This window comes from Mastacembelus armatus, chromosome 15, assembly GCF_900324485.2.
Source record: "Mastacembelus armatus chromosome 15, fMasArm1.2, whole genome shotgun sequence".
Taxonomy (NCBI): domain Eukaryota; kingdom Metazoa; phylum Chordata; class Actinopteri; order Synbranchiformes; family Mastacembelidae; genus Mastacembelus; species Mastacembelus armatus.
In genome coordinates this window covers 6,791,636-6,803,925 of record NC_046647.1, presented here as the reverse complement: position 1 = coordinate 6,803,925, position 12,290 = coordinate 6,791,636, and the positions used below count along the sequence as shown (strand labels likewise).

The window sequence follows — 12,290 nt, the reverse complement described above, 5'->3', positions numbered from 1 at the left end:
AGCCTTCACGTGTTTGCTCTGCTATGTACATGCTGATTTTACAGATTTGTATAACACAGTTCTATGACCTTGGATCCTGAAAAAACACCCAGTTATATAGTGATGTACCGTATAACGTCATATGAAATGTCAAAAGAAAGTCTGCTTTAGGACTGTAAAAGTTTCTACATTTTCTTCAAATTTAAAATGAATATATATTGAAACTCTGGTTTCCCCATGTAAATTTCATTTCAGGTTTCAGTGATGCAACCGAAGTTAACACAGGATATCACACAACCTCCAGTGTGAAACTGAATGTAGTACATGTAAATGAGTGTTTATTTCATTTCTCAGGCCTCTTGCATAAGTTTTGTAACTTTCTGAAATGGTCAATTAAAATAGCAGCTCTGTGTCTGTCTGCAGTTTTTAAGTGCCCTTGCTCTTTCATCTCAACATCCTATCCCGTGTGTTTTGTTTTTTACCTCTTTATTTGTATGGCAGTCATTCATACTTTCCTTCCCTTCCTACCTTTTCTCTTATTTTTCCCTTCTTTTTCCACGCCTCACCCTTTTCCCCCTCCTCCCTTTCTCTCTCGCTCTCACTCGGTCTCTCTCCTGCCCTGGGTCATGGAACACGTTGTTCCCCTCCTTCAGACTGTACGAGCTGCTGGCCAGCTCTGTCTTTTTATGCGGAGGGGGGGACTGTCGGTGCAAAACCACATGATTACTCACAATGACAAACCCTCTTTATGTAACATAGAGACAGGGGTCCTATGTCGTGTGATGACGAAGCACGTGGAGAAAGATAGTGATGCACAAAATCCCCTTTATGTTGGGTCTAATTATGTATTTCTTGGGAGTGGTCCAGAGAGGAGTTGGCTCTGCCTAGACCAATTACAAAAAGACAGAGATTAGTTGCTCACTTAAAGCAGCTGATGGCAATTAGATTTGCCTTGTGAATATTTAGTTTTGCCCATGATGGTACAGCTTGTTATTAGAGAAAACATGGCCTCACTGAGGTTATTAGCCCGTTAGTCGACTCTGCAGAACTTGTAATAGCAACTGCTAAAATCTTTTAATTAGTGAGAGCCTCTGTGATCGCTTAGCATAATATTGAATTTGTGTAATCCCTTAACACTGCATATGTTAATGTGTTAGCATGAACAAATAACACAGTGATCCAAAAGGGACATGTGGATGATTATGATGTTCGGGTTGCATCATGTTGTGGTTGTTTCATTTTAAGCACACTCATGCCTCCTTTCACACCTGCTTCTCTCTTCTCTTTTTCTATTGATGGATGAAGTAGTTGATGCCAGTTTGTGTAAGCAAATTATGCCAAGGATGCTCCACATCTGTGATTTTTGGATCCAATTTCACATTTGTCCGCTAATCTCGCTTAACTATGCACAGCAAGAGTTGACTGGCTCTGCTGAGTCAAATGTTTTTTGTCTCCTCCCCCTCACATCTGCAGCAGCTCCACTCAGCAAAATCAAAAGTGAGACATGACAGTCACACATTCCTCTTTGCCGTTTTCACTCATGTATTTGTCCACATATCTAAGTGCGTGTGTAACGCTCATACATGGCGCATGTGGCTTTTGTAGTATTCTCAAGAGACATTACAAAAGAAGTCACTGGAAGTTAGACATGGTGTGTACTCCAGGAGAAAGAAGTCTCTCTGTGTGTGTGTGCGTGTGTGTGCGTGTGTGTGCGTGTGTGTGCGTGTGTGTGTGTGTGTGTGTGTGTGTGTGTGTGTGTGTGTGTGTGATAGAGAGATTGTGTGCGTGATTGTGTGCACTTGAGCCTATGTACCCATTACACTCCCTCTACTCAGACAGCATATCATATTCACCTGACTCATGGGTACCACATTAGGGTTGTGCTTGGTTAGTGCTTGGAGGAGACTGCATCGGAATATCAGGTGCTTTAAGCTTAAGTAAGGCTTGGGTGTTGAGCTAGCAACCTGTCCCTGTAAAAAAAACAAAAAAAAAAACAAAAAAAAAACAGCATCTCTTGTTCTCGGCGCCTGATGTGCCCTCCAGCACGGGACGAGCTCAGCTCAGCTCAGCTCAGCTCAGCTCATGGGTGCCACAGGTGGTGCTGGGCTTCTGCTAACATCATCAGAGAACACTACTAATTTACAGCCCTCTATAGGATGAGTGTGCTCACTGAAGTGCTGCTTTTTGATGGTTTTGCAAACATATTTACATTCATCTCTTGGCTGTCAGTTAATGGGTTTAGGCTCTCAACCATCATTGTTTTGTCCTTTCTCAGTATGTGGTGTTAATTTTGTTCAGCCTATAAATCAGATCCCTATTGCTCGCTGACCCCTGTAGCATTGTGTGATGGATGTACCCTACTGAGTTGGCTCAAAGCAGCTTAATAGCTCTGACCTTGGATAAGGTCTCTGCTGTCAGTGCTAAATAATTCAGTAGTACAGAGTGGCTGTCTGAACTACTTTCTTTCTGCCTACGCAAAGACATCTCCAAACACTCACTACCTGACCCAACTCTCAGGGAAGATCTGCAGTGTGTTAGGCTGATCAATTTTGCATATTCCTTCAGGAGTGGAGCACATTTTGCCACTTAATCTGAGGTAGTGCAGGCAGCAAGGTGCTAGGTGTAGAGGGATGTATGGAAGATGATGAGGCAAATGAGGACAGAAGAACGGGCCATCAGGTCATATGCCTGGTGGAGACGAGTTTGTCTGGAAGCATGAATAAGTAGGAAAAAAGCATGGGACTTAGTCATGGAATTATGACTTATACAGATAGGCACTCTAAAAAAAATACTAGGAATTTTCCTACAGACAGTGTTTAAAGCGTCACAATCACAAGCTTGTGACTTTTAAATGGAACAGGTATGGTTTGTTTGAGGATGTCTGCTTTTTTCTAAAATCCGTTTTTATACCTCCAGGCTACGCCTTCCTACTCTTCCAGGAAGAGACCTCTGTCCAGGCCTTGATCGACGCATGCATCGAGGAAGATGGCAAGCTCTACCTGTGTGTGTCCAGTCCCACCATCAAAGACAAACCAGTAAGTCCCATTGATCCATCCGGCAGTGGGGTAAATTAATGTTTGGTTGCAAACAGTCTTAATTGTGACAGCAGATTTTAATTTAGTTTTATTCATAGTCTTTAGACTAAAATGCAATTTTAGTTTTAGTCACATTTTAGTCATCTGCTTAGTTTTAGTCTAGTTTTAGTCGACTACATAGCATAAGATTTTAGCATATATTGGGTTTAATTTAAGTGTAATTTAGTTAAACTATTAAACTATAAACTAAAATATTCTAAATTTAAATTAAATAAAAACAAGTTTCATTAAATATATGGAATATGGCCTTTCCATAAAAGACCAAAAATTAGATATGCATTGTTTATAGCTTGCATATGACATTCTTCATTCTTTAAAGCAAAAGTGCAACTCTAAAATATTTAAAAGAAAATCTGTATTTGGCAGAAATGCCATTGCATCAAACGTGAAATTGACCCATATATCTCGTCAACGAAATTAACCCTGGTTGCAAACCATAGTGTTGAACATACTGAAATCTTGACCTGATGGTGGTTTTAGTGGAAGAATAGATGTAGCATACCAACTGTTATGCCAACCCATCCAATAGGTGTTGAGATATTTCAGTATTAAATTTAGAACCTCATAGTGGCAGTATAAGAAATGTCAGATGCATGTTCTGGTAAACATGAATGTTTCAATTTTTACTGCTGTTGTGGCTAAAACACATTAAATGTAAATATGTAAATTTTGTAAACTTTTTTTTGCGCAGGTCCAGATCCGTCCTTGGAACCTGAGCGACAGTGATTTTGTCATGGACGGCTCCCAGCCTCTGGACCCGCGCAAGACCATCTTTGTGGGAGGAGTGCCGAGGCCGCTGCGTGCAGGTAACTGAAGAACATGAATTAGAATATCTTTTTTTTTTTTTTTTTTTTTTTTTAAGGATTCCCTAAATTGGCTTCGTAACATTGACTGGCACGGAGAACGGAGGCTGGAGGCTATAATGAAAATTTCTCCCTGTGAGAAAGCAATCCTCTCCTTGGGTTTCCAGGAATTGGGCCAAGTGGTCGTCATGTTAAGAATTCATGGTGTAATGGAAGGCTGAGTCTTTCTGTTCTTGGGATAAACATTGCTGGCTTCTCTGCAATGTGACCGCTACTAATTATACCAGGAGTGAGAGACTGGTGCTCTAATGAATAGTAGGGTCGGGTCGGTTTTTACATCAGTTAATAACAGCAGCAATCCCAAAAATGAAACCTTCTCTTTAGTTCTTTAAGAGACGCTGAAGGCTTTCAGTTTCAGAACAAGGGCAAAATGGTTTTTAACTCCCAGAAAACTCCTGAGACGACTGTCTGCAGCTCTAATCATCTCTCTCCCTCTCATCTTCCCTTCCCTTCGTCTCCTCAGTGGAGCTGGCTATGATCATGGACAGGCTGTACGGAGGTGTTTGCTACGCTGGCATCGACACTGACCCAGAGCTCAAATACCCAAAGGGGGCCGGCCGCGTAGCCTTCTCCAATCAGCAGAGCTACATCGCTGCCATCAGTGCTCGCTTCGTTCAACTGCAGCACAATGACATCGACAAAAGGGTGAGCAAGTTCATACATTTCATTCACAATATCCCTCTGTTTAAAGAAAACAGTGTCTCCACCACAGCTGAGGTTTTAGCAGTCAGTCCTATGGCTGCAGAGCTGAACTCAGTTTGAGCCCTCTGCCATGTACCCGAGCTTTCATTATAGTCAGATTTTCAGCCAACTGCTCTGCACAGCCCACAATAACGGAGGGCAAGGCCTGGCTGTGTAATCACGAAGGCCTTTGGCTGCCGGAGTCCCGACAGATGTTTCAACTTGCAGACGCATAGGGTTGGTTTAATTATAGTAGTTCCCCTATACATGTATATCCACTCGTGCTGTGCTGCAGCCCGGTTATTTTAGTCTCGCCGGCCAATTGCAGTGGGACAGATTGTGACCAAGAGAGACTGGTTGTCAGCCAGGGAGCTGAGTCTGTGCAGGGCGGGGCAGTCCACCTCACCTCGGCTATCATCGTCTATCTTCAACTGGGAGTGTAAGGTGTCTTTATTTTGACTAGAAACAGGTAGAATACAAAGAACGCACAACACAAGTGACCTCAGAAAGCATCAAAGGGTGAATACATATATATTTCAATGAACAAATCACCTTCAACATGAATTATGTAAACATAACACTTTTACAGAACCTATATCCATTGTGGAAGAGCACATTCCTGAGAATCACTTAGTTTGACTTCAGAGTTGGGATATGAAACAATGTTGTTTCACTTTTCTTCCTAATTTTCTCTTTTCTTGCCTTCAGTATCCACAGTTCCATGAACTGTAAATAGCTTCTGATGAGGGCACACAGAAGCTCATTACCCCTGGTCAGCTTCATGTCCACCAAGCTCATATTAGTATGTAATAGCGTGGCAGCGTTGCCATTTCTGCCTGGCCCTCTTCTCATTTTTCTTGTGTACGGTTATTGCTGGCAGCAATGGATTTTGTACCGTAGTTGCAGAGTTTAGCCGAGAAGGACAGTCTCCCACTGCTGAAGGATTCGATAACATTTCATTTTGTGGCCACGCTTTAACAAGGTTAGCATTCACCCCTGCCTACTCATGCACTGAGGCATCTCCATGGCGACTGAGCTCTCATTTCTTGTCTGCAGGCTTAGTGGTCAAAGTCATTTCACTGGTGGACAGGAGGATACCTGCCTCCATCCAGCCTGGTTTTGCTCTTGAAAAGAGAGATCACATTGCATGGGGTCTGTGGATAATGGCTTTGAAGGAGCCCAGGAAGAGGCCTGAGCCAGCACAGCTGTTATTTTAGCACATATACGTGTTTGTGTCGGTTTTGCTGTGTAATGATCTAGAAAACCTGTGCAATAGGTAAATGTGTCAGAAGAAGAAATTGAAATCAATTGTAATGGCAAAATCTGGGCGATTATTGCATTTGTTTTTTAAAAAAAAAAAAAACTAGATAAACAGTAAATATAAGATTCAGTTCTCATATTGATTTACCTTTGATCCATATATGTGAATGACATTTAAATAAACTCTACCTCTTGTTCTCCTTCTTCCCAGGTGGAGGTGAAGCCGTACGTCCTGGACGACCAAATGTGTGATGAGTGCCAGGGAGCACGCTGTGGGGGGAAGTTTGCCCCCTTCTTCTGTGCCAACGTCACCTGCCTGCAGTACTACTGTGAGTACTGCTGGGCCAGCATCCATTCACGAGCTGGCCGAGAGTTTCACAAGCCACTGGTGAAGGAAGGGGGCGACCGCCCTCGACATGTCTCCTTCCGTTGGAGCTGAGGGGGGGGGTGGGGTCATGCGTCAGCCTTGTCCCAGCCCTGATCCCTGAAAAGCCCCTGCACCCCTGCTACCCTGCAGCCTGGGACAGCACTGCACTCCCCTGCTCCCTGCTCAGCCCCACCTACTCCACCCTGCTCCCCACAAACGCCTAAATGAAAAAAGCAAAAAGAATATCATCAGATACATGGGACTTTCTTCACACAACATGGCTCTGAACTCATTTTCTGGTGTTCCCCTCTGATGAAACATTGTGGGGAAATGCGAAAGTCTATCAGCTAAGAATTTGCACTTTGGCACAAAATCTCATTAAATGCACACACACACACATACACACACACAGACCTACACACCTGCACACACACACAGAGGATGGTATGTTAGACACCTGGCTACTTTGAGTTCCCCCGTTCTGTTGACTGGGTGGTGTGGTACGTCCTGTTGGACCCCCACTTTACTGAGACAGAGGTGGGACCATACAAATATTTTTAAAAAAGTATATATTTTTTGTGTTGTAACTATCTATACATATATAGATAATTTAAATTTTATGTAAAAGGAGCATGCACTTATTTTCGAAAGCTGTAATTATATTGCCCCTAGTAGAAAACAATTACCAAAGGCAAATGACATTAATGTATAGAGTAAAGCATATAGGTGGTGCAAGATGTAGCAAGATTTAACAACTATCCTGTAGTGTGGGCCCATGTCAGCCCAGAGTAAAAATAATACGGCTATATTCACTCTCAATTTTGACTCTGAAAATATTTATACCTCATATTCGCAATCAGATTAGTTTGCTTTCAATTTCTAGGTCTTTATTTTTATAATAACATTATTTTTTAGTGTTATGTAAATGTAATGCTGCAATAGCTTTGCTGCTAATTCCATGGTATAACCAGATACCATAAGTACTTTATTCAGGCTAGGGTGTCAAATAATAAATCACAGATCTAGAGAAGCACCTGGTGTTTAAGAATGACGAGCTGTCATGGGGGGAGGGGCCGCCCCCTGACAACGATAGCTACCTTTGTGGGGGGTCGGGGTGGGTCGCCCCAAACTGCATGTTTATTTCAATCAGGTTGATGCATGTAATACACTTTTCAGTATCATGTCTACTATTCAATTCTGCCCACGTTTGCACAACATGCTCTAGACGTACGTTTGACTTGCATGAAACTGGACAGGAACAGTGAAGACTGGTCGAAGGTGTGTGTTGCTGGTCAGGCTGACGGGCCACGCCACGGGGCAGCCAGGGCACACGGTTCCTGCAGCGAACACAGCCGATGGCGGGGGAAGGCAAGACTAAATGAAAGACAACCTAAATGATCATGCATCAAATTAAATGTAGGATTACCATTTAAAACTGTCTATGATAGGTGAAGTACTTTTTTTTGCAGTGATTGTTGATATAATTGTGCAATTTTTTCTACCATATGTAGTTAGGCCTGGGTATGCCTAGAACTGTGATTCGCTTTAACTGTCGTTTATGTCCGACATAGAAGTCCTGTGAAAAATCACTAGTGTATGCACATGTATGTATGTTCTCTTGTACACACACTTGCACCAGTATAGACAGAAGCATCTCTACACACACACACACACACACACACACACACACACGGACGGATGTCTTTCTTACAGACACATGCAGGCTGAGTCTGATCTGAAGAGAAGACACAACAATGTGAGCTTAAATTGAGGTTCCACCATTGACAAACATGCATGTTTACGTCCCATAATGCAACCAAAGAGCTCGTGTGTCGACTTTTAAACAGACCCCACTCCCCAACCCCTGAGAGGAGTTAGAGGAGCTGAGGCTGCAGTCCGTTTAGGTGAAGAACTGGGGGGGGGGGGGGTAAATGTAACATTGAGTCAAACATTGAATCTACTACAGACTTGAGGTTGATATAACTGAGCTCTGCACACGCTCTCACTACATAGCTGGGGTGTGAGTGGGTGGGAACAGGGGAGCAGCATTGTCATTGGAGTAACATGCAGCTGGGTAAGCTGGGGTTGTCATATTTATCTTTTCCTGCAAAGCTTGAAGTAATGGACCTGCTAAAAAATGGTGGACATATACTCTCTCTCTCACACACACACACATACACACATACACACATCTTTATCCAATGGTTTTGGTGTGCAGTTCAAACAGAATTGGGGGTTGGGGGAGGCAGTTACAAATTTAGTGCATAGAAATTGAAGTATTGGCTGCTGAAGACAGTGCGACTCTGGTTTGAGGGCTGGGGGGGACGAAGTTACACTGGTTTTGGCAATTTGTGGACAATCTGAATGGGATCCTACATCATTGCAAGATAATGTCGTTTCCTTTTTTCTTTCTATTTTTTTTTTTTTTTTTTTTTTGTTTTTTTGTAAGTCGTGATTGTCCTGTGCTGGCTCCCGCAGTCCCTCTCCTCTTTCTTATTTTAGACACTTTTTTAAATTTTTTGCCTTAGGATAGACTTTTTTTTTTTTTTTTTTGTTTGTCTGTTGTCCAAGAAAAGCGAATTGAAACTAAGCAGAAGATACTTTTTGTACTGATAGAAAAAAAAAAAGACTTCAAAATAAGAGGCTAACCATGAGTAATAATAAGTATGCCTATGAAAGTAAAATCTGGGTGTTTTTGTGACATTTCTTTCCCCACCCAGATAGGTTTTCTATGTTCTGTGTTCCTTCTATATGAGCGATATTTGTTATGCACTACTCTTTGTATCTGAACCGTTTGACAGTCAGCAGTTCTTTTTGTTTAAAGACAAAAAAAAAAAAAAAAAGAAGATAAAGCGTGCTTTCTGACTGACAAGATCTTTTGCAATACCTCAATTTTGAAATAGGCTATATTAGGAGAGAAACTGATATTTTCTAAGTAAGTTTATTCAGATGAAAAAAAAACATATATTAATTTAATTCAAGAGAAATGATTGAACTGATGGATGATTTTTGTTTTATTTTTCTCATGCTTATTTGCTTTTATTTTAAGAATTTTTTTTTTTTTTTTTGAAAAAGACAACAACTGAAGGAGCTAGAGCTTTATATCTAATATAATGATGTAGTGAGTACAGTCTACTTTATTACAATGGAAGTTAGGGTGAGTGTCCCACTGGTCAAATTGGTCAAAACAGCAGCGAAGAGCTCTTTAGGAATAATAATAATAAAAAAAAACTAATATATATCAGGTTTTCAGAAAGAAAACTGAACCTATTTCCCAAATTTTTGTATGTTTATAATCAGTCATTTACTACGCTGACTAGAGTTGTGAAAGAGATCTTCTGTTCATTATTTTTTTAAGAGAAGTTTTTATGTTTCCTAAAAGTATGTGCTCCCTTTTGTTTTGTAAAAAAAATAAAATAAAATAAAAAAAAAAAAAAAAAAATATATATATATATATATATCTATATATATATAGCAATGTGACCCTCATTTGTTAGCCTGGCATGGAGGAAAATAAAGAGACTTGTGAGAGTCACTGATCGGCTCGAGGCAGAGAGAAAAGAATGTTATTTTTAACACAGAACAGACACAAGTGTTTTCACCTGTAACTTGATCGAAAGCCCCCAAGGTGCATCAATTGACTGGTGGCCTTCTATTCACGCAAGACTTGAATTAGTCCCATTTTTTTAAGGCTAAGAACCTTGATTCTTTGTTGTAATGTGCAATACTGTTTGTACTGTTTGTAGAAAAGACGAAAACAAGAAAAAAGAGGCATAAATCTTTATTGCAGAATTATTTTCATTGCAAGCATTGTGATTCACTAAAATCATTTTCTACTGTGTATTTACCTACTCTACCTGCTAGTACCTTCCAGTAGTAATGTAGCCTTTGTACTGAGAAATTTTCATTATTTTTAGAAAGTTTTGCTAAAAAAGAAAAGAATTAAAACATATTTACATATTTTCATTTTTATTTCATATTTTTCTTTACAGACTTACTTCTCAACCATTGATAGCTATGTCTGGTCAATGTCATTAATATTATTTTGTATTTTTACTTGGAATAAATTAATTTTATGATGCTAATTCTTTAAAGTTTATTTTTCTCATTTGTTCACTTTTTTTTCCTTTCCTTTTTTTTTTTTTTTTGAAGCTGAAAAAAAACCCTTTGTGATATTGTTACTAAAGTGTCTCAGTTCTTGAAATGCTAAGCTTCATGTGTTAACTCGCTGATGTTGCTTATGTAAGTGTGAAACTGATCTACAGAGGAAAAAAAAGATAACTACTCATAAACAACAGACTGGTGGTTGGTGATGTTTCCAGTGATTGGCAATGTAAACAAATGAATGGGCAATAAAATAAAAATGGCAGAATGGAGCATACATTGCAGTATGTTGTGATGTATAATGTGGAGGATGGACAACACATTGCTTCTGCTTCTCTAACAGCATTACTACAGCTAACTCTACCAGAGCTCAACCTCACTTTGTGCAATGGAGAGAAACCCTTCCTCAGCAGTTCGGTCCCTGCACAGTGCCCCAGTGTGATTGTATTTAGGCCTCGGTATGAATGTAAATTTAAACATCCTTTGTATAACATATACAGTTTTGGGGGGAAAAAATGTGTGAACTTAAAAGAGTCATAATTATTCATAAGAAGATGTGATGTCTGAAGTGATGTTTTTACTTGAGTTTTTTTTTTTTAATTGTGCTGTGTATGAACCTCATGCAGTCAGGATATCATTAGCTGAGCCTACAATTAGCACCCAGCCAAGACACTGCCCAGCACTTTAACTCCCTCTAAAACTGCAGCTGGTAGTTCTTGCACTTTTTTTTGTACAGAGTGAATCTACAAGACATAGCATATTGAATAGTGAGCTTTAGAGGTGCTGGGGGGCTGAATCTTTCACAGTCAGGTGACCTCCTTCCTCCTGCCTCCAGTCTTTATGCTAAACTAAGCCAATCAGCTGCTGGATTCATATTGAACTGGCTCAGTCCAAACAACCAAAATCTGGGTACCAGACCCGTCCAAAGCTCACTATACATCTGAATGTGTGTCTTGCATGTTTTAGCCCATACAAAAACCAAAGTGTTAAATGGCAAGTGTTGGTGTGGGACCATTTCTTGGCTGGGAGCAGTGACTTTTGTCCCAAAATGTGTAACAGTGCATGGTGCTGTTTTACACTTCAGTTTTTTCTTATGTTGAACAAAGCTACACTGTTAATGAGGGAGCTCTAGAGCTGCTGTGGATTGTCGGTACCTTCGGACAGTCTAGTCCTCTCTATACATGGATGTATTTCATGTAGCTGTTTGGAGTTTTTATACCAAGATAAGCCAACAAGGTTCTGGCTAATGTTCATATTTACCAGGAATGATATCAGTCTTTTTTTATTTACCTTTTATTTCACAAACTGTTGAGGCTCAGTCTTCAAATGTGTTTTGCTGTCATTTCCTGATAGTCCTGTTCCAAAGAACTTCATTAATCATGTGAGAATGTTATTTCTGGCTGACGTGACGACAACACCTCGCCTCTTTACGTTTTACAAGTAGCTGCACAATTTTCTGTCTCCCAGGGCTCAGCATTCTGCAACACCATCAAGTATTTCTCCCTCCTGGCCTTTTTTAGTTTCATTTCACTTAAAAGGATTTGTACCTGGACTGTAAACCTAGTGTATGTGCAAATGACAAAAAAAAAGAACCAAAAAAAAAAAAAAAAAACATGATTTGGACGGTGGCAACCATTTTATATAGCCCTCTCTATAGATGTATGTATTTCATGTAACTAGACTGGATAGTATACTGTATATTCACTTCTGCTTCATTGGCGTGCTCTGGGTAGGTAAACACTGTAGGTCTTGTCATGTTGTGATCTCAAATTAGATAAAAGACTTTTTTTCCCACAAATATCACACTACATTTAAAATGTAGGTTGTTTTTTTTTTAATGGAGCCATCTGGGCTTTCTTAGATTTTTTATTTTCTGACTTGAACACTGGTTCTTTCTTGGCAAGGATTATTGAGATTATTGACTAGGACCTATGGTTGTCT

At 40.3% G+C, this 12,290-nt stretch overlaps 1 protein-coding gene across 11 annotated transcripts in view; it reads left to right on the top strand.

Moving 5' to 3' along the window:
* Positions 1-9,719, top strand: part of cpeb3 (cytoplasmic polyadenylation element binding protein 3) — a 35,936-nt gene extending 26,217 nt beyond the window's left edge. For all 11 annotated transcript variants that reach the window (XM_026308846.2, XM_026308848.1, XM_026308849.1 and 8 more), the window contains 4 exons: positions 2,896-3,014; positions 3,766-3,880; positions 4,401-4,582; positions 6,090-9,719. In XM_026308846.2, coding sequence (XP_026164631.1) covers positions 2,896-3,014; positions 3,766-3,880; positions 4,401-4,582; positions 6,090-6,317 — 644 coding nt within the window. In that variant the 3' untranslated portion in view covers positions 6,318-9,719. The remainder of the gene's footprint in view (positions 1-2,895; positions 3,015-3,765; positions 3,881-4,400; positions 4,583-6,089) is intronic.
* Positions 9,720-12,290: the final 2,571 nt, after the last annotated feature.